We start from the raw sequence: 23,670 nt of genomic DNA on the forward strand, positions 1-23,670 counted from the left end.
CCCTACCTTTTGGGGTTTCACAAGCCCCCAGAATCTTTACAAAAGTGATTGCGGAGGTGGCTTCCTTTCTAAGATTGTCAGAGGTTCCGTTGCTGCCATATCTAGACGACTTCCTGTTTATTTCCCAGACCAAAGAAAAGTTAAAACAAAACATCAGTGTTTCCTGCTCCCTGTTAAAAAACCTGGGCTGGAAAATAAAGTGGAAAAAGTCTTGCCTGTCACCATCTCAGACTTGTGTGTTTTTAGGCATCCTGTTAGATTCCCGGGTAGAAAAAACATTCCTCCCGTCCACCAAGATAATCTCCATCAGGGAACACGTTTGGGATCTTTTCAGGTCCTACCTCTGCTCGTTCAGAAGGGCAATGGCAGTACTGGGCCACCTGACAGCAACAATTCCGGCTGTCCCATATGCGCAGGCCCATACAAGGAAGCTACAGTCATGCATCCTGCACCAATGGGACGGCTGCAATCAGTCGTTAGACCGGTCTTTCCATTTATCCACGGAAGCGAGGATGTCTCTTCTTTCGTGGACAGTGCCAGAGAATCTTTCAGCAGGGGTACCCTGGTCTTTTCAGGATCCAATGCTAATAACTGCGGATGCCAGCCCATGGGGGTGGGGGGCTAACTCGGAGAACAAAGGTTGGCAAGGGAGGTGGGATTTGAACACCAGGAAAGCCACCTCAAACTTCAAAGAACTAAAGGCAGTGGAAAAGGTGTTAAAAGCGATAGTTCCGGACATATCCCACAAGAAAATAATAACAACAGTCGCATACGTCAACTATCAAGGTGGAACCAGGGTATCTTCTCTGGAAATACTCTGTCACCAGATTTTTCAGCTAGCAGAACAGAAACATCTATCCCTGTCGGCAGTCCACATAAAAGGGAAGGAGAACATAGTGGCCGATTTTCTGAGCCGCGTCCAGCTAAAACAGGGAGATTGGTGTCTAAACCCAGAGGTATTCTCCCAGTTAACTCAAAAATTCGGCCTCCCCACAGTAGACCTGTTTGCCTCCAGGAAGAACAAGAAAGTAGAGAGATTCTTCTCCCTAAATCGTTTGGACGATCCAACAGCCCTAGACGGATTGGCACAGCACTGGTCTCAGGAGGAGGGTTATGCCTTCCCTCCTTTTTCCCTAATTCCACAGGTCCTAAAGAAAGTCCAGAGGGAGAAAGCGATAATTACCCTAGTTGCCCCAGTATGGCCGAAAAGGTCCTGGTACTCCTGCCTCCTAGACTTAGCGATAGCCCCCCCATGGATTCTACCTCAGCGGGATGATCTATTGTATCAAGGCCCAATCCTGCATCCCAATCCAAAAATCTTGCACCTGGCAGTGTGGAGACTGAAAGGGGGATTTGGTTAGGTCGGGGTCTGTCCCAATCAGTAGTGACCACCATTCTGGGTGGTAGGAAAGCTACTACAGCTAGGAAATATAATAAGATCTGGGAGGTCTTCTCCCTTCTTAGGGATCAATCCTGACCCCTTCTCTCCTCCAAATGTCTCAAGAGTCCTAGACTTTCTACAAGCTGGTCTGGATAAGGGGCTTAGGGCTTCCACCCTGAGAGTGCATGTGGCAGCTTTAAGTTACTTTTTCGATATACAGCTGGCCCTTCATCCTTGGGTAAAAAGGTTTCTTTCAGCGGCCTCCAGGATCCACCCTTCGATAAGACCTTTGTCCCCTCCTTGGGACTTAAACACGGTCTTGACGGCCCTGTCACAGAAACCTTTTGAACCCCTGTCAGAGATCCCCATAGATATGCTCTCCTTTAAAATTTCCTTTTTACTGGCCATTACTTCAGCTAGAAGGATTTCAGAGATTCAAGCCTTCTCGGCTTTTCCACCGTATACCCAGATCTTAGATGACAAAGTTATTATTAGGCCTCTCCCGTCCTTCCAGCCAAAAGTGGTTACGGACTTCCACAGAAGTCAAGATGTTATTCTTCCATTTTTCTGCACAAATCCTTCCAATAATTTAGAAAGGGAGTATCATTGCCTGGACGTCAAAAGATGTCTGTTAACTTATTTGGAGTCTACCTCGGCCTGGAGGTTGGAAGAAAACCTCCTTATTCAGTTTTGGGGTAGAAATAAGGGGCGGAAAGTGTCTACGGCAGTCATTGCTAGATGGGTCAAAAGGGCCATTTCCGAAGCCTACCTAGCACAGGGTCTCTCGCCCCCTTCAGGGTTTGGAGCTCACTCCACCCGAGCAGTGGCTACGTCCTGGGCCGAGAAGGCGGATGCCTCTCTGGCTCAAATTTGTAGAGCAGCAACGTGGAGTTCTCCACATATACGTTCTTAAAGCATTACTGGCTCCAACTTCACGCGGATACCGCCTTTGGTAAGAAGGTGCTTCAGGTGGTGGTCCCTCCCTAATTTCCTCATTAATAGTCTATCTCGCATGGGGTGCTGTCATGGGTGAGGGGAAAACAACATTGCTTAACGGTAATTGGTTTTCTCGATACCCATGACGGCACCCCCAAAATTTTTCCATTCCCCCCCCCCAAAAAAAGGACTTTATAGGTATTATAGTTACCTTAATAGGTTTAATATGGAGTAGCCTGCTACTCCTTGGTAAGATTCTTAGAGAAATTCCCTAATGTACAGTCTAGTTCAGAAGAGATATAATGTACCATATTGGATCTCTCTCTCACTCTCTTTTCTTACGTGTGTTCACCTCCAGAGTACTGTTTATTACTATCACTGGTGCTTGGTGGGGGTGTGAACCTTTTATCTTCTCAGGTTTCCTGTCCAGGATGGGAGGTCCCTGGTCGCATGGGGTGCCGTCATGGGTATCGAGAAAACCAGTTACCGGTAAGCAATGTTGTTTTCCCAACCCTATCCCTCTAAGGATCATCAAGGACCAAATAGTGTAATGATCATAATGCAAAGAAATGAATATTACCTATACGCCGTTATAGGATAAATAGAGGCATATATTATAGTGTATGCATAATCGTGTTGAATCGCACTGGAGCTAAGAGGGCATATTTGCATAACTGTGTAATAGAAACAGAGGCATGTAACCTCGATTTAAACAAAGGGTCGGCAAACTCTCCTGTGTCATTGTTAAATTCCGAAGATCGTATGCATAAGCTTATGCTAAATCACTTTGGTTTCCGATTGTATTATAATCGAACATTTGAAGCGAAAAAAATCATTGGCCCAAATAGAGAAAAACCCTTCTAAGTTACGATTAAACAAAGCTGAATTTGCAAGGGCGAAATGGCATACTGGGCAACGAGAGTTATTACTAAGTTTCTTCGATATAAGCTTGGTGTCAACTAACTCATTCGCGTTGCTATAAAAATCAAAAGGTCATGCGCCCATGAACATTATAGATCGCTTTGGTTTTGACCTTTATGCAAGCGGGTACAGGGAGAAGTGAGCATTCCGAAGAGACCATATGCATAGACCTAGATATGCCCTACTGCATTGCGATTAAACACGTTTGGGGTTGCAAGGGCGTATCGATAAGGGTGAACAACAAGAATGAAGGCATGTATCTTCAGTTTTGGGCAATTGATCATCTGACTCTCTTGCATCTTTGCAAAAATCAGGAGATCGTATGTATAAGCACAGGCTGGAATCGCAACGATTTCCGAATTTTCTGAAAGTGAGCACCAAGAGATATAGACATTGCGAAGATATCATTTGCGCAAAAAATTAACATGTCTTACTGTGTTGCGATTAAGTATCAAACCGACTTGGATATAATACGATGAGATCTAATAGGCAACTATGAGCAGGTGATATATCTAACTTGTGGAAAGAGGAATTCTAATAACCGCAAAGTCAGATAGAAGTGGTATAATTTGTCCCGAACATTCATTCATCCGAAAGTAGGAGTCTTCTAGGAGTGGAGACGTTTCCTCTTCTTGCTCTTTGCGGCTTGGGGGTACGAGGAATCTCCCAGGGCAGGATGTTAGGAAGCTCAGGAAAGGTTGTCATCCCCTGGAACGCATCCCAATTCTCGATAGGTAGTGGCTGGATCCCGAGATGGTCATAAATCTTCTCCAGGTCTTTGAATGAGGATAAGAAAAGGCGACGTCTCTTGGGAGAAGGAGAGGCCAAAAGGAAATGTCCATCTATACAGTATATTGTGAGCTCGCAGCCAGTTGGTGAGCGGTTTTAGAGCTTTACGTTTTTTAAGTGTCGATTGCGCCAAGTCCTGAAAGATGGAGATATCATTGCCTTCCCAATTCAGGGACGGGTTGTTCCTGGCACTTGTAAGAATTGCTTCCTTGACCGGGAAGCATAGGAACTTACAGATAATGTCCCGAGGTTGTTCATTGGGCTGAGGCTTAGACCTTAGGGCTCTATGTGCTCTTTCAATGGTGACTTCATGGGCAGTATCTGGGCCCAGAAGATGTAGGCAAATCTGTATCACCGTTTCTGGTATGTCACTTGAAGCAACAGATTCGGGGATTCCTCTGAAGCGAAGATTGTTTCTTCGTCCCCTATTTTCTTAATCTTCCACGGCTGTGTGCAACATGTTGATGTGTGCGTGGTATCCCGCCATGTTTAAAGACATTTCTTTCTGGTGAGTAGTAAGTTTAGCTTGATTTTCTTCTAGCGATTGCGCTCTCATGCCAATATGGCGTATGTCGCTCCTGATAGCCGACATTTCTGAACTCAGGGTTTGAGGGCTTCAGCTAGCGATTCTTTCAGGAATCCTCTAGATATTGGCCGGGCATCTGGGCCAGGGGAAGCATCCCTACCTCCATCAGCACCGTTAGGAGCTTGATGTCTGTAGCCGGAGGTTTTCGGTGTTCCGGGCGCCATCTTGGATTTCTTTGCCACGCATGTAGCGGCTGCCTTTTTGATGAATTTGTCCATATCTCCTGCATTTATCATCGATTTGGCAGGTCCGGAGGAGTCAGTGGGCTTCTGTCCACCGATTTTGAAAATTTTTTGATCTGAGGAGCTGTTAATACTGTGCTAGGAGGGATAGTCTGGTCACAGAGCAGCACTTCACACCACCATCCACGCTCAGCGCAGGCTCCGCCCCTATAATTCTTTTTTCTAATTGCTTTGTCACTCTGTGTAGCTGCAGTATCGCTACAGAACCGCACACAACTGCTGCACAATACAAATCCACTATAATATGCTTTCTATGTTAGAAAGTATATTTTAAGTGTACTACATCCCTCTGTACTTCACACCTATCAATAGCACACCTATACCAGTCCTTAAAAGGACTTTTGTGGACCTATTTGATAGCGTTTTTGTCCCTAACAGTCTGTCCCAGCTTCACACAGCAACCTCTCCATACACTGACAAAAGACAGAATGTAAAATGGCTGCCAGATCAGGTCTATTTATAAGGTAGGGGGTATGTCCATGTGCTGAAACTTTTCAATTGGCTGTCCTGTACCACCTGATGGATGTGTCATGGGTCAAAGTTCTTCACAATGTAAAAGAATATGGCGGGCACGAATATCGCCATATATTCGCATGTCCAGCGAATCGCAAACCAGCAAAGTTCGCCACGAACCGACCGCCGGGCAAACCACAGGGCCATCACTATTAGTCACAGCAGTAGCAGCACCAGCTATCCAGCCAGAAGTTGGGTAGTATGGAACGTTCTCCCTGGCTTCAAATAGGTGCCTATTATTGTGAAGATGAAATTGTGGACTGGACGAGTTACTCCTCCTCTCAGTCACAGCAGAATGATGTACAGTATATGTCACTTCTAAGACGTCTGTGCCTAGGAGCCAGGGGTCACCATAATCCTCTTGCTCCTCCTTGAAACCCCAGAGAAGTTTTTTAGTTGCATCCTCTCTGTCTTCACTGCCCCCTGTAGTGGAGTGCCTTCTTTTTTTCTAAGTAGAGGTAACAAAAACCCCATGTGCTATAAAAGATGGTCAAGATAGTCTTTTTGGTGACTAGTGTGAGAACAGTCAGTATTTGGACTGAAATGAGGAGGTGGTTCAGGTGGAGGCGGGGTGGTGTAGCTGTATTGGTGGTGATAGTAGCGGCACTTGCAGCCACAGTGGTGATGTAGGGGCAGTGGTAGCAAAAGGAGCACTCTGAGAAAATACAGAGCAGGGAATCAGGAAGCATTCAAGGAGCCCAGGATGACATATGACAGTCTCATAAAAAGGACATGGAGGATGAGAATGACAATTATTTTGAACAGGACCTGAGCTGGATGGGGGAGCTAAGGAGATGTCATCAGAGGAGGAAAGTGTTGGTCATAGCAACAATAAACAGAAGCGGCAATGTATGGCTAGAACCTTCCAAAAAACCTCCAGGACCAGATCTGGTTATATTATGGTTAGCTTGTTAACTTGTAATGTTGCTGATACTGTGGAAGCAGGCTCAAAATTTGCAACAAGATATGGCAGAAGAATAGCTTGAACGTCTTGCTGGCCGCCCTGTAGCCGTTAGGAACCCACACAGAGAAAATCCCATGAAGGAGGAAGTGGATGATGAGGAGCCACTGGAGAAATTGCAGCAGGAGGAGGAAAAGTCGATGCAAAAGTGCAAAAAGCCATGAATGGGTTATTGTGCATTCCCCCGGGGCCTACTGACTCCACATAAAACTCCACCCTTTTTACCTCCCAACCTCTCACACCCCTTAAATGAATACACACAGTCCGAGTTGGATTAAATCGGCCACAGCAGCCGTTTATTAATAAATAAATAAATACATAACATATACAAATATATATATAAATATATAACCATAACTTTTCCATACCCCCTGACGAGGGAGGTCATAGAAGCCCCAAATTTCTCACATATATGTATAAACACGCCAACCCGGCACTTCCATCTTGCCTCCAGCTGCAAAACTCCAGCTCGGAGACACCAACTGATGGACGCCTCTCTGAACGAACCAAAAATGCCCAACTATGAGAGTCCAGCCCCCCCTCCTGGGGGCCCTCCCATTTTTCACACCATTCAAGACCACCAGCTTCTATGACCTTCCCCCGCCAACAACGCGCGGCTTGACTCCTCCCTCAAGCCCGCGCGTTCCTCCACATGCAAAGCGCCCTCTCGATCTCTCCCTGCAGGCCCAAAGACCACAAGTCAATCCCCACCGCGTTCAAATGAACACCATCAGCCCTCCAAAATCCTCCTGTACCCGCCTCCAACTCCACATGCCGAACCACCACCGCCCCATTCCTGGCCACAAACTTACCCACCGCCCTGTTCACCTTCACCCTTGTCTTATCCACACTCTCAAACGACCTGGCCTCTCGCCATGACTGCCTATACACCATATCCGACCAAACCGTGATCATCCCAGGAAACAAGGACCACAATCGCAACAAGTCAAACTTGATATCCTTGATCAAATCCCGACAAGACCTCACCCCCAAGTCATTACCACCCACATGCAGCACCAGAATATCCGGGGCCCTATCCAACCTCGCATGTCTATGAACCTCACCCATCACACTCCCCCACAACATCCCCCTGCATCCAATCCATCTCACCACCGCCTCATCCCTTCCTATCCCCAACTGCCGCCCGTTAGGCCTCACATCCGCCCGCAAAGCACCCCAAAAAACAAACGAATGCCCCAGGATCCAGACTAACGCCGCCTCCCCACCTGCAACAAGAAAAAACGAGAATGAAAATACGAACAAAAAACCACTGCGCCCTCCAACCCCAACTCACAAGCCCCCCAGACGCACATACGACTTAAAACGGGCCGACTCCCACCGCCCAATTTTCTTAATCACCTCGTCCCCCAACCCCAATCTGGCAGCCTCCGTCGCCGCCCCAATACGAAAGGAATGACCCGTAAAGCCACTAGAGTCCATTCCCAGCACCGCCATACACTTCTTGAATACCGCCACAAACTGGAACCTTGACAAAAAAGAACCATCCTGATGCCTCAACAACGGACCCCCCCCCCCTATATACCCTCAAACAATTTACTGGACAAACCAAGCACCCCGCCACTGCATACAGACACACGTTCCGACCCCTTCCTTCCCTGTCCGTCTTAGATACCCTAATCCGTACAACCACCCTATCCTCGAACAAATCCACATCGTCATTCGCCAAACCGCCCCCACACACCGTACTCCCCCAAGCTCCCCCAGCCGGAAAGCCCCGAAAAAAGCCAACGCGAATGCAAGCCTAAATAACCGGACCTCACTCTCAGAGCTACAAACCGACTCCACACAAACCCCCACTCTCAACAGCAACTCAAAGGACACCGGCCTCCGACCGTCCGCCACCCGGCCCCCACGACGAAAACCCTTCAGTACCTGCTTAACCAAAAATGATTTGGTAACATCCGGAAGGCCCCTCAACCTAAAACCAAAAACTAAACCCGCAAAACACTGGTTAACCCTCGCCACTGACCAACCCTCCTCCACCATATGTCCCAAAAACAACACCAATGGGATCTCCCCCCCCATCAACACCAACCCCCATACTCAAACACCACTGCTCCCAAGAACGCCACGCCTTACCATAGTCAGACCAAGTACCTTCACTCAAAGACCTCCTAAACAAATCCGCTATAGTACATCCAATAGGTCCCAGAGCCATGCCGGGCACTCCAACCCCTCCTCCTCTGCCTCTGGAGCCAGCTGACGAAAACGCTCCCACTGCAAACGAGAAAGAGAGTCAGACACCCCGTTATGAACCCCCGGCACATGCACCGCCACAATCCATGTGTTCAGCAGCAAACACATCAGCACCAAGTGCTGCAATAACCTAACTACAGGAGGCAAAGATGCAGTCAGACTATTAACGGCCTGCACAACACCCAAGTTATCGCAATGCCACCTCACTTTCTTATCCTTAAACTTGCCCCCCCACAGCACCACCGCCAGCACTATCGGGAACAATTCAAGCAACGCCACGTTCCTAACCCAACCCCTCTCAAACCAACTCACCGGCCATTCACCCGCACACCACTGTCCTTCACAATACACCCCAAAACCCACCCCCCCAGCAGCATCTGAAAACAAGTTAAAACTTTCCACCACCTCCCCCATAACCAACGTCCTGCCATTAAATTGTCCCAAAAAAACGTCCCAAACCTCCAAGTCCCTCTTCAATTCCTTCCCCAGCCGAATAAAATGGTGACCCGACACCACACCTGCCGTCGCCAACCTCCTACAAAATATTCTGCCCATCGGAATAATCCTACAAGCGAAATTCAACTTCCCTAATAAGGATTGTAACTCCCTCAAACGAATCATCGGCCCCACCCTCGCCGACCGCACATCAATCAATTTGTCCTCAGATAACCTGCATTCCATCCGAACCGTATCCAGCACTATACCCAAAAAACATAACTCTGTAGTGGGGCCAACCGTCTTCTCAGCCGACAATGGCACCCCGAACTCTCTAAACATCGACTGCAACGAGGCCAACAGCAACCCACACACCCCGGAATCAGCCGGCCCCAAACAAAGGAAGTCATCCAAATAATGAATGAGCGACTGACACCCCGCCACCTCCTTCACCACCCATTCTAAGAAGGAGCTAAACTTCTCAAACTAAGCGCAAGAGATCGAACACCCCATCGGCAAACACCCGTCCACATAATACCCCCCCCAAAAAAAACATCCCAACAAGCGCAAACTATCCGGATGAACCGGTAACAAACGAAATGCGGCCTCAATGTCCGCCTTTGCTAACATCGCACCCGGCCCCAACTTCCTAGCCCAACTAACCGCCGTATCAAAAGAGGTGTAAACAACCGAACACAATTCCGGATCGATCCCATCATTCACCGATGACCCCTTTGGGAAAGACAAATGGTGAATCAGCCGGAAAGAATTCGGCTCCTTCTTTGGAACCACCCCCAACGGCAAAACCACCAAGTTCCCCAAAGGTAACTCCACAAACGGCCCGTACATTCTCCCTAAACTCACCTCCTTAGCTAGCTTCTGAGACACCATTTCCGGGTGCATCAAAGCCGACCTCAAATTCTTACATCTCCCACCCCCAAGATCCCCATGACCAGACGGAATCACAAACCCCTCCTCAAATCCCCTCCGCAACAGCTCCGCCCCCACCCTATCCGGGTACCTACTTAAATACAGCCCCATCGCGTCCACCCTGACCGGAGTCCGCCCCTTTTCCAACCGTCTCTCCCCCCCTTTGCCTATTCCCCCGGAAACACCTGCTGGCCCCGTGGCTCCCCCCACATCCCGAACACTCGTGCTTAAACTTACATTTTTGACCGAACTTGCAACTCCCCTCATTGAACAAAAAGCACAAGCCCTTTGCCAAGGCAGCGGCAAAACCCGACTGCCCGCCCCCCCCCCCCCCCCCCTGCTCCGCACGAAAAGGCTGCCCCTGTCTACCAGCCCCCATCACCCTCATCCACAGCCCTATGTCTTTATGGTCCCACCGCATACTAGAGCGGACCGCCTTCCTCTGACGAAACTGTTCGTCATAACGCAACCACCCGTAACCTGCATAAACACGATAAGCTTCCCCTATCGCATCCATGTAGCAAAACAGAGGCGAACAACTGTCTTGCGCCTTCTCCCCGATCACACTCGCCAAAATAGCAAACGCCTGAAGCCAATTGCTAAACGTACGAGGTATCAGCCTATACCGCTTCTTCTCCTCCTCCTCCTTCTTTCCCAAATCCTTCCTCACAACATCCAAATTAAAGCGCTCCAACGGGAGAAGGGAAAAGATATCCACGTACTTCCTCCTACTCCTTGCAAAGGCCCTGCCCCTCCGTGACCTACACCAGCCAAACCGCATAGCAACCGCCCTAAACCACCAAATAAATCAGCCTGACCACCCCCGCTGGCCCACAACCCCACACCTTGCAATAATGTAAACAGTGTCCCCAAGGTTGCCTCACCTGGCTGCCCGGGCGCTGTGAACCCCGCAGCCGTTGATCCGGATTCCCGCCGCTCCACTTACGATCGCACCATCCTGGACCCTGCTTCCAGTAATCCTCCACTGTAGCCCGGCGACCCAGCACTTCCAGCGCTGGCCACGTCTTGTTCAGCCCCTGCCATCTGCTCACCCGACTCCTCAATAAAACCATCCGCCGGCTGTCCGTCATCAGTAAGGGGCCTGTGCACCCGCACCGCCTCCCGATGGACAGCCCCGCAGCCCCTCGCTCCACTTGCTCTCCCACGCCGAGCAGGCCTCCCCTCAGGCCCAAGAGGGGAGCCTGCAGCACCTGGTCCTGCACTCCCGCCGTCTGCAGCCGCACGCGATGAAGGGGGCCGCCCCCCTCCCTTCACTGAATCCCGCCGTGCATATGGATTCCTCCCGAGCCGTGAGGACTTAGGGAGGGGTTGAGCGTGTCCCCTATGGCCCGGAGGGTCCCTAGAGGGGCTCCTAACTCGGCGCTGGACTCTGGGGGTGTCCTCCTCAATCAGGCGCGCCGGCAGCCTAGCCCTCCGCGGCCGTCTTTCCTCGGACGGCGGGCAAACTGCACCCGCCGCCTCCCCCTGCAACAAGCCGGCTACCTGGTCTTCAAGCCAGCCTTGACCCCGGACCACCGCCGCTGCCCGCAGCCTCTCCAGGACTTCCTCGACGCCCGACATGGTAAGGTTGGAGCTGGAGAGGATGCCGAGATGTCCGCTCTCCTGCTCCTCTTCTCCCGAAATGGCGCCAGTCTGTTGGCTCCGCCCCTTTTTGAAGCTCCGCCCCCACACAGCGCAACTCCGCCCCCTCACTATCCTAACCCTTTCCAGCCCTCCTTGGCCCTGGAGCCCAAAACCCCTCATGCAGGCCTACCTCCAGCGTCCGGCCTTTCTAGGCTGATGATGATGATGATGACACTGGTTATGATAACCAATCAACTCAGTGTAAGGGGGGGGCAGAGTTGGAAAGAATTGGGTCCTCGGATATGCAGGCCAGAATAGCAAGCTGTATGCTTGCTTGCTTATGTACTGACAGGTACGTACTATATCATTGCTTACGTACTTTAATATTGACATCAAGCAATCTGATCACTGGATAGTCATTCTTTTAGACCCTCATTATCAAAGCAAAATGGGGGAAAGAGTAAAGACAAATTGCTTTAAGACCAGGATACTCTGTGTACACAGCTTTTGGCAAGCAGACACACGCAGTATTGCTGTCCATAAGTCTGAGGCACCTCTCCTCCTCACACAGAGTCAACCAACTCCCGCCATTTCTGCTACCACAAGCATCCGAAACCACAGCAGCCAGCTCAGTATTATCAAAATGATGGAGTAATTTTTTTTATGTGCCATGGCAAGCTTAGGCAAATCAACAATGGAGACCTACCTGGACTCTAGCCTCTTTTTGGCACATACTATGTTCCCTGATCCCCCTATAGCAGGCAGGCTAGAACAGTGGCCCAGTATGCTCTCTCTAATTTGTTTTGCCTGGCCTCTAGTGACAACTCAGAGAGGATTATCAAAACAACATTTTGGGGGCCTTATGACACCTAATTTACCCGTGTTGTTCTCTGCCAGTGTCCAAAACATCACTTTTGTCAAAATGAAGGATGCATGGATTCATGAGGATTTTCACCCCCTCTGGCTGAGGCCGATAAATAAATCTACCTTGCTGATGGTGCCCTATCATGCCACTGCTGCTGTCTGCCTGCCTACCATCTTGTTCCGTACTGTATGACCACATCTGCTCACATCATGCCACTAAAGCTGTCTGTCTGCCTACCATCATGTTCCATACTGTATGATTGCTGCTGACCCTACCGCCATAGCTGCTACTCTGTTCTACTAATCCTTACTGCCATTACCATTGCCACTACAGTCACCACTACTGTTACTACTACTACCCCTAAAGAGCCACAAAGACATGTACTGTTTTGTTTGTTCCATGCTGTGCTGTTACTGTTTCCACTATAATTACCTTAACCTTTACACATCCACACTATACTGCTGCTGCTCCCAAATAAAATGGAGAATTTTTCCAGGCTTATTCAGAAGTCACTCTTTTTTCTAATATAACACTTGTGTGTGTACCCATACGGACAAGCATTCTGCCCCTGTTAAATAATTTTTGGACACTTGTTAAGAACAAGCCACTGTTTCTTATGACATTAATGTGTGTTTATAAATAAATTTTAAATTTTTGGATGCGTGGACCCAGCAAGCCATAGTCTTTTTTTTTTGTTTAAATACCATCAGCCTCTGATAAGGGACAACTTTAGAAGCCTTAGAACATAAAAAAAGCATAACACGTGTGACAGCACAGTCTGTTTTTAAATACACTGTTTGTTAACATCGCCAACTATGCATTTACCCATTGAGTAGTGTTGTTGCGAATTTTCGCAATACAAATTTTCGTAATGAGAATTTTCGTGATGCGTGAAAACTCAGATCTGATGGTATATTCTAACCCCCAGATGTTCCCATGGTGATGGGGATGCTTGTCGGGGAGGAGTATGCAAAAGTGGAACAACTGTACAGATGTTTTAAAAAAAGACGAATATTCTGGAAAACTAATATATTCGATATAGTGCTATATATTAGTTTTTCGAATATTCATAATATTCTAAAACAAGAATATATAGCAATATAGCGAATATAAAAAAAACGAATGTAGAACAATTTCGCTAATATAGTGCTATAATCTTTTTTTTAATAGTTGTAATTTTTTTCCAATCTGAACTTCAGATGAGAAAAAAATTACAACTATTGGACAAAGAAAATTATAGCACTATATTAGCTAAATTGCTCTATATTAGTTTTTTTCCGAATATTCGTTATATTGCTATATATTCTTGTTTTTGATTATTACGAATTTTCTAAAAAAACGAATATATAGTTTTTTTTAGAATATTCGTCTTTTTTAAAATAAATCTGTACAGTTCCACTTTGGCATACTCCTCCCTGACAAGTCCATGTCACCATGGGAATGCCTTGGGGTTAGAATATACCAGGCATGGCCAACCTGCGGCTCTCAAGCTGTTGTAAAACTACAACTCTCCCCATGCCCTGCTGTAGGCTGATAGCTGTAGACTGTCCGGGCATGATGGGAGTTGTAGTTTTGCAACAGCTGGAGAGCCTCAGGTTGGCCATCCCTGTAATATACCATCGGATCTGAGTTTTCACAATCTCATTGATTCTCATTACGAAAATTCGCATTACGAAAATTCTCATTAAAAAAATTTGCATTACGAAAATTTGCAATCAACACTACTCCTAAAGTCAAAGATATTGCAGCCTTCTCATTGGCCCACAAGCTAGAAGCAGGGAGGGATCATGTGTACTGATAAAAAAAATCGAAATTACGAATATATATCACTATATTCTAAATATTCGCTAATTCTTGACGTGCCAATATTCGAGATAAAAATTTGCAATTCGAATATTTGTGATCAACACTAGTTATCATTTGGATGATTATGGGCTTATGAAAACCCCAAAGTCACAATCTCAAGTACCCTTTGCTCAGGGGATATGGATTAATTAGCTGACTAGAGTGTGACACTTTCAGCCTAGAATATTGAACCTTTTCAAAATATTCTAATTTTAAGTTGCATTACTGAAATAAATGAACTTTAGCACGATATTCTATTTTTTCAAATTTCACCTGTGTGTATATATATATATATATTATATATATATATATATATATATATATAAATACCGGAAAAACGAGCGGCACTCCGTAGGATATAGAAAAGTGAACCTTTAATCACCCAGAGGTGCAACGTTTCGGCTCTGCTCTTGAGCCTTTTTCAAGCATGCTTGAAAAAGGCTCAAGAGCAGAGCCGAAACGTTGCACCTCTGGGTGATTAAAGGTTCACTTTTCTATATCCTACGGAGTGCCGCTCGTTTTTCCGGTATTTATACATTGGGGTAAGAAGCCTATTCCCCTTGGGACGTGCACCCTACTTTCCACAGTCATTTTCACCAGTGCCGTCATTTTTCTCGTACTATATATATATATATATATGTACAGTACAAAGTTTGGACACACCTTCTCATTCAAAGAGTTTTCTTTATTTTCATGACTATGAAAATTGTAGATTCACACTGAAGGCATCAAAACTATGAATTAACACATGTGGAATTATATACATAACAAAAAAGTGTGAAACAACTGAAAATATGTCATATTCTAGGTTCTTCAAAGTAGCCACCTTTTGTTGTTTTAAAAAAAGACGAATATTCTGGAAAACTAATATATTCGATATAGTGCTATATATTAGTTTTTCGAATATTCATAATATTCTAAAACAAGAATATATAGCAATATAGCGAATATAAAAAAAACGAATGTAGAACAATTTCGCTAATATAGTGCTATAATCTTTTTTTTAATAGTTGTAATTTTTTTCCAATCTGAACTTCAGATGAGAAAAAAATTACAACTATTGGACAAAGAAAATTATAGCACTATATTAGCTAAATTGCTCTATATTAGTTTTTTTCCGAATATTCGTTATATTGCTATATATTCTTGTTTTTGATTATTACGAATTTTCTAAAAAAACGAATATATAGTTTTTTTTAGAATATTCGTCTTTTTTAAAATAAATCTGTACAGTTCCACTTTGGCATACTCCTCCCTGACAAGTCCATGTCACCATGGGAATGCCTTGGGGTTAGAATATACCAGGCATGGCCAACCTGCGGCTCTCAAGCTGTTGTAAAACTACAACTCTCCCCATGCCCTGCTGTAGGCTGATAGCTGTAGACTGTCCGGGCATGATGGGAGTTGTAGTTTTGCAACAGCTGGAGAGCCTCAGGTTGGCCATCCCTGTAATATACCATCGGATCTGAGTTTTCACAATCTCATTGATTCTCATTACGAAAATTCGCATTACGAAAATTCTCATTAAAAAAATTTGCATTACGAAAATTTGCAATCAACACTACTCCTAAAGTCAAAGATATTGCAGCCTTCTCATTGGCCCACAAGCTAGAAGCAGGGAGGGATCATGTGTACTGATAAAAAAAATCGAAATTACGAATATATATCACTATATTCTAAATATTCGCTAATTCTTGACGTGCCAATATTCGAGATAAAAATTTGCAATTCGAATATTTGTGATCAACACTAGTTATCATTTGGATGATTATGGGCTTATGAAAACCCCAAAGTCACAATCTCAAGTACCCTTTGCTCAGGGGATATGGATTAATTAGCTGACTAGAATGTGACACTTTCAGCCTAGAATATTGAACCTTTTCAAAATATTCTAATTTTAAGTTGCATTACTGAAATAAATGAACTTTAGCACGATATTCTATTTTTTCAAATTTCACCTGTGTGTATATATATATATATATTATATATATATATATATATATATATATATATATAAATACCGGAAAAACGAGCGGCACTCCGTAGGATATAGAAAAGTGAACCTTTAATCACCCAGAGGTGCAACGTTTCGGCTCTGCTCTTGAGCCTTTTTCAAGCATGCTTGAAAAAGGCTCAAGAGCAGAGCCGAAACGTTGCACCTCTGGGTGATTAAAGGTTCACTTTTCTATATCCTACGGAGTGCCGCTCGTTTTTCCGGTATTTATACATTGGGGTAAGAAGCCTATTCCCCTTGGGACGTGCACCCTACTTTCCACAGTCATTTTCACCAGTGCCGTCATTTTTCTCGTACTATATATATATATATATATGTACAGTACAAAGTTTGGACACACCTTCTCATTCAAAGAGTTTTCTTTATTTTCATGACTATGAAAATTGTAGATTCACACTGAAGGCATCAAAACTATGAATTAACACATGTGGAATTATATACATAACAAAAAAGTGTGAAACAACTGAAAATATGTCATATTCTAGGTTCTTCAAAGTAGCCACCTTTTGCTTTGATTACTGCTTTGCACACTCTTGGCATTCTCTTGATGAGCTTCAAGAGGTAGTCCCCTGAAATGGTTTTCACTTCACAGGTTTGCCCTGTCAGGTTTAATAAGTGGGATTTCTTGACTTATAAATGGGGTTGGGACCATCAGTGGCGTTGAGGAGAAGTCAGGTGGATACACAGCTGATAGTCCTACTGAATAGACTGTTAGAATTTGTATTATGGCAAGAAAAAAGCAGCTAAGTAACGAAAAACGAGTGGCCATCATTACTTTAAGAAATGAAGGTCAGTCAGTCAGCCGAAAAATTGGGAATACTTTGAAAGTGTCCCCAAGTGCAGTCACAAAAACCATCAAGCACTACAAAGAAATTGGCTCACATGCGGACCACCCCAGGAAAGGAAGACCAAGAGTCACCTCTGCTGCGGAGGATAAGTTCATCCGAGTCACCAGCCTCAGAAATTGCAGGTTAACAGCAGCTCAGATTAGTGACCAGGTCAATGCCACACAGAGTTCTAGCAGCAGACACATCTCTAGAACAACTGTTAAGAGGAGACTGTGTGAATCAGGCCTTCATGGTAGAATATCTGCTAGGAAACCACTGCTAAGGACAGGCAACAAGCAGAAGAGACTTGTTTGGGCTAAAGAACACAAGGAATGGACATTAGACCAGTAGAAATCTGTGCTTTGGTCTGATGAGTCCAAATTTGAGATCTTTGGTTCCAACCACCGTGTCTTTGTGCGACGCAGAAAAGGTGAACGGATGGACTCTACATGCCTGGTTCCCACCGTGAAGCATGGAGGAGGAGGTGTGATGGTGTGGGGGTGCTTTGCTGATGACACTGTTGGGGATTTATTCAAAATTGAAGGCATACTGAACCAGCATGGCTACCACAGCATCTTGCAGCAGCATGCTATTCCATCCGGTCTTCGTTTGTGTTTAGTTGGACCTCCAGGATGTGTAAGGGCTATTTGACCATGAAGGAGAGTGATGGGGTGCTGCGCCAGATGACCTGGCCTCCACAGTCACCGGACCTGAACCCAATCGAGATGGTTTTGGGTGAGCTGGACCGCAGAGTGAAGGCAAAAGGGCCAACAAGTGCTAAGCATCTCTGGGAACTCCTTCAAGAATGTTGGAAGACCATTTCAGGGGACTACCTCTTGAAGCTCATAAAGAGAATGCCAAGAGTGTACAAAGCAGTAATCAAAGCAAAAGGTGGCTACTTTGAAGAACCTAGACTATGACATATTTTCAGTTGTTTCACACTTTTTTGTTATGTATATAATTCCACATGTGTTAATTCATAGTTTTGATGCCTTCAGTGTGAATCTACAATTTTCATAGTCATGAAAATAAAGAAAACTCTTTGAATGAGAAGGTGTGTCCAAACTTTTGGTCTGTAATGTATATATACATATATATATATATAATCAAATAGAAAGCAGGACTGCACTCCAAAATGTGATGAAAAAAATCAAAGCTGTTTATTCACCCATGTTATGGCAAAGTTTGCGACGTTTCAGCTCTTGCGAGCCTTTCTCAAGCCTTGAGAAAGGCTCGCAAGAGCTGAAACGTCGCAAACTTTGCCATAACATGGGTGAATAAACAGCTTTGATTTTTTTCATCACATTTTGGAGTGCAGTCCTGCTTTCTATTTGATTATACTATTGGGGATTGCCGTTGACCCCTTTTGGACATTGCACCCGCTTGTCAGGTTGGTGCTCCCGTTGGACTTTCTTTTTTTATATATATATATATATATATATATATATATATATATATAATGAGAAAAATTGGACTGCACTCCAGACGGTTTCTTCAGTAAAACAACAGGTAGTGTTTATTCAATAAACACTACCTGTTGTTTTACTGAAGAAACCGTCTGGAGTGCAGTCCAATTTTTCTCATTATCTACAAGTGGGTAAGATCCAGTTGCCGTACTTGGACTTTGCACCCGCCTTCATGCTACCTTTATGGTGGTGCTGCCAGTAGTTTTTCTATTCTATATATATATATATATATATATATATATATATATATACACACACACACACACAGTATATATATAGCTTAAACATGGGACAACATGTCTGTTATCTATGGGTTAGATAGGACTGCAGGTCTGTACTTAGAGTTAACATGGAGACATTACAGTCCCACCATATATGTGATAGCTCCAATGACACACATACTGAGATACTTGTTGGAAGTGTAAGAGCTAATTATTTTGTTAATCATAGGTGGTGTTATATTGCCGCACCCAATACCTGGGGGTACTACAATTGTATACAGTTATGTATATATTATGTATCGTTTTGTTGTTATTTGGTCGTTAGTTCCAGTTAAGGATATGGTTGGCAAGGAACAGGGCTTACCACCCTGTTCCTCCCATCTTGTTAGGAATGGGCCAGTCCTGATTCCTTGCCAGGAGGGAAAGTTCCTGTTGAGTTACACAGTGGAGAGGAAGCACATGCCTGGAAGGATTCTCCAAAGAGAATTATAGCTAAAGACAGCCTCAAGTAAAACCTTGGGAAGACCAACAGTAGAGTTAACAGCTACAACCAGCACTAAAGACACTGCTGTGAGGTGAGGGACTACGGCTAAGACATCCATCACTCAGAATACTACTAGGCAGTAGAACATAAGTGCTAAACTGTAACAATCAAACCTGCCTCCAAATCCTTATTAGTATCAGAGAATTGCACTTGAAATCAGCTGCTATTGAATGTACCTGAAGTTCTATGTTGCACTTAGTAAAAGAGACTTTTATATATTTAATTCTAGCTTTATTCTTTAATATTGCATTTCCACTGCACTGATGCCCAGAGATTAATGACCTGAGGTAGTATACCATGTCACAACACTTCATCGGGGCCACTACCATTCAATGTCAAAGGTATTTAAAGTTTTGAAGCCTTTTTCTTGAATCAGACAACCTCTAGATACAGTTTTGGGAACTTTTATAACAGAGGATGTCATCTCTTTAGCATATAGCTATTTGTTTCCCCAAGCAGATATATATGTTGGGATAGGAGAGCGTGAGATTAAATCCTGAAGTAGCGACCTACCAGTAATGGATATTATTTTATGGGTCATATTTTTTGTAGTGAAAGGTCCTCGAGCATTCATGTAGAATGGCCATATTCACGTTACTTAAAGGAGTTGTCTCACTTCATCCATTTGTCCATCACATTATACACTGCTTGTTTTCAGTGGTTATGACCACCCTGCAATGCTTACATACTATAGAAAAAAAAGCCTCCCTCTCTGGTGACCGGCAGTTTTTCATATAGTTATATAGGTAGCATCTACTACATTATCTGTACTCAGAGAGTTATCACTGTGTTATCTGTGGTGTTACATAGGACTGCAGGTGATATCTACTACATTATCTGTTCTCAGAGAGTTATTGCTGTGTTATCTGTGGTGTTACATAGGACTGCAGGAGACATCTACTACATTATCTGTACTCAGAGAGTTATCGCTGTGTTATCTGTGGTGTTACATAGGACTGCAGGTGGCATCTACTACATTATCTGTACTCGGAGAGTTATCACTGTTATCTGTGGTGTTACATAGGACTGCAGGTAACATCTACTACATTATCTGTACTCAGAGAGTGATCACCGTGTTATCTGTGGTGTTACATAGGACTTCAGGTAACATCTACTACATTATCTGTACTCAGAGATTTATCACTGTTATATTTGGAGTTACATAGGACTGCAGGTAACATCTAATGCATTATCTGTACTCAGAGAGCTATCACTGTGTTATCTGTGGTGTTACATAGGACTGTGGGTGACCTCTACTACATGATCTGTACTCAGAGAGCTATAACTGTTATCTGTGGTGTTACATAGGACTGCAGGTAACATCTACTACATTACCTGTACTCAGAGAGTTATCACTGTGTTATCTGTGATGTTACATAGGACTGCAGGTGATATCTACTACATTATCTGTACTCAGAGAGTTATCACTGTGTTATCTGTGATGTTACATAGGACTGCAGGTGATATCTACTACATTATCTGTTCTCAGAGAGTTATTGCTGTGTTATCTGTGGTGTTACATAGGACTGCAGTAGACATCTACTACATTATCTGTACTCAGAGAGTTATCGCTGTGTTATCTGTGGTGTTACATAGGACTGCAGGTGACATCTACTACATTATCTGTACTCAGAGAGCTATCGCTGTGTTATCTGTGGTGTTACATAGGACTGCAGGTGACATCTACTACATTATCTGTACTCAGAGAGTTATCGCTGTGTTATCTGTGGTGTTACATAGGACTGCAGGTGACATCTACTACATTATCTGTACTCAGAGAGTTATCGCTGTGTTATCTGTGGTGTTACATAGGACTGCAGGTGACATCTACTACATTATCTGTACTCAGAGAGTTATCACTGTTATCTGTGGTGTTACATAGGACTGCTGGTGACATCTACTACATTATCTGTACTCAGAGTTATCACTGTTATCTGTGATCTTACATAGGACTGCAGGTGACATCTACTACATTATCTGTACTCAGAGAGCTATAACTGTTATCTGTGGTGTTACATAGGACTGCAGGTGACATCTACTACATTATCTGTACTCAGAGAGTTATCACTGTGTTATCTGTGGTGTTACATAGGACTGCAGGAGACATCTACTACATTATCTGTACTCAGAGCTATCACTGTGTTATCTGTGGTGTTACATAGGACTGCAGGTGACATCTACTACATTATGTGTACTCAGAGAGTTATCACTGTGTTATCTGTGGTGTTACATAGGACTGCAGGTGGCATCTACTACATTATCTGTACTCAGAGAGTTATCACTGTGTTATCTGTGGTGTTACATAGGACTGCAGGTAACATCTACTACATTATCTGTACTTAGAGTTATCCCTGTGTTATCTGTGGTGTTACATAGGACTGCAGGTGATATCTACTACATTATCTGTACTCAGAGAGTTATCACTGTGTTATCTGTGGTGTTACATAGGACTGCAGGTGACATCTACTACATTATCTGGACTCAGAGCTATCACTGTGTTATCTGTGGTGTTACATAGGACTGCAGGTGACATCTACTACATTATGTGTACTCAGAGAGTTATCACTGTGTTATCTGTGGTGTTACATAGGACTGCAGGTAACATCTACTACATTATCTGTACTTAGAGTTATCCCTGTGTTATCTGTGGTGTTACATAGGACTACAGGTGACATCTACTACAGTATCTGTACTCAGAGAGCTATAACTGTTATCTGTGGTATTACATAGGACTGCAGGTGACATCTACTACATTATCTGTACTCAGAGAGCTATAACTGTTATCTGTGGTGTTACATAGGACTGCAGGAGACATCTACTACATTATCTGTACTCAGAGCTATCACTGTGTTATCTGTGGTGTTACATAGGACTGCAGGTGACATCTACTACATTATGTGTACTCAGAGAGTTATCACTGTGTTATCTGTGGTGTTACATAGGACTGCAGGTGGCATCTACTACATTATCTGTACTCAGAGAGTTATCACTGTGTTATCTGTGGTGTTACATAGGACTGCAGGTAACATCTACTACATTATCTGTACTTAGAGTTATCCCTGTGTTATCTGTGGTGTTACATAGGACTGCAGGTGATATCTACTACATTATCTGTACTCAGAGAGTTATCACTGTGTTATCTGTGGTGTTACATAGGACTGCAGGTGACATCTACTACATTATCTGGACTCAGAGCTATCACTGTGTTATCTGTGGTGTTACATAGGACTGCAGGTGACATCTACTACATTATGTGTACTCAGAGAGTTATCACTGTGTTATCTGTGGTGTTACATAGGACTGCAGGTAACATCTACTACATTATCTGTACTTAGAGTTATCCCTGTGTTATCTGTGGTGTTACATAGGACTGCAGGTGACATCTACTACATTATCTGTACTCAGAGTTATCCCTGTGTTATCTGTGGTGTTACAATACATTATATTACATAAAGCTCAGATGACATCACAGAGAACCGGGTTATTGTATTTGCAGTCCTGTTTGTGAACCCATCGTCACTGCTGGTTACTGCCAGGTGTCCGTATACTGTATGATGCAGACTTACATGTTGCTGCTATTATATAGTTTTTTGTTACTGTTGCAGATGAGGATGGGGCACATTCTCCTGGCCGCGCTCTGCCTGTGGAGCTGTGCACTGACGGTGACTTCAATACTAAACGAGGAACAAGTGGGAAGAGCAAATAACTACATCCAGCAGCAGTTCGCCAAGTAAGTAGATGTGTGGAGCTGATGAGATTGACATCAGTCAGGAATCTCAGGATGTCACATGTAGAAGTAATGTTCTACTAAGGGGGAGTTCATACCACCATTTTATTTTTTGTTTTTCTGATCCATCAGAAGAACAAAAAAATAAAACTAAATAAAAAGGATCCTTTAACAAAGAATGGTCCTGTTGCATCAGTTGGCATCTGTTTGAGCCATTTCTGCCTGAGATCTGTTTTTTTGAACAGAAAAAAAAAGTTCTGAATGCAGTTTTTTTTTACGTCTAAAAAATCGTATTTCAGACAAAATTGTCTCAAACGGATGCCAACTGATGCAACAGGATCAGTTTTTTTTACAGGATCTTTAAAAAAAACGGATCCTATGCATAAGGGCTAATGCACACGACCATAGCCGGCCCATGTCCATACTGCGGCCCACAAACAGCGAGTCAACAATATATGGACAGCGGCCGTGTGCTCACAGTCTCACGGATGCAGTCCCATTCACTTAACTGGGGCTGCAATCTGGGAGACACAGTGCGGTGTGGAATGGAGGCACAGATCGGAAGGCCACAGAGGCCCTGCGGAGTGCTTCCGTGTGTTTTCTGTCCATGCCTCCGAACCGCAAGAGAGTGATGAATGCACTACTTGGATGCAGATCACAAACCCC

The 23,670-nt window shown here is 44.4% G+C and overlaps 1 protein-coding gene across 3 annotated transcripts in view; it reads left to right on the plus strand.

Moving 5' to 3' along the window:
• The window catches only part of LOC120997106, a 100,492-nt gene that overhangs the window by 14,257 nt on the left and 62,565 nt on the right, over nt 1-23,670 (plus strand). The window contains exon 2 of one of the 3 annotated variants that reach the window (XM_040427044.1): nt 22,883-23,007. In XM_040427044.1, the coding sequence (XP_040282978.1) occupies nt 22,883-23,007 (125 nt within the window). The remainder of the gene's footprint in view (nt 1-22,882; nt 23,008-23,670) is intronic. The other 2 variants (XM_040427043.1, XM_040427045.1) reach the window with 2 other exon arrangements.

The sequence above is a fragment of the Bufo bufo genome, chromosome 4, assembly GCF_905171765.1.
Source record: "Bufo bufo chromosome 4, aBufBuf1.1, whole genome shotgun sequence".
NCBI lineage: Eukaryota > Metazoa > Chordata > Amphibia > Anura > Bufonidae > Bufo > Bufo bufo.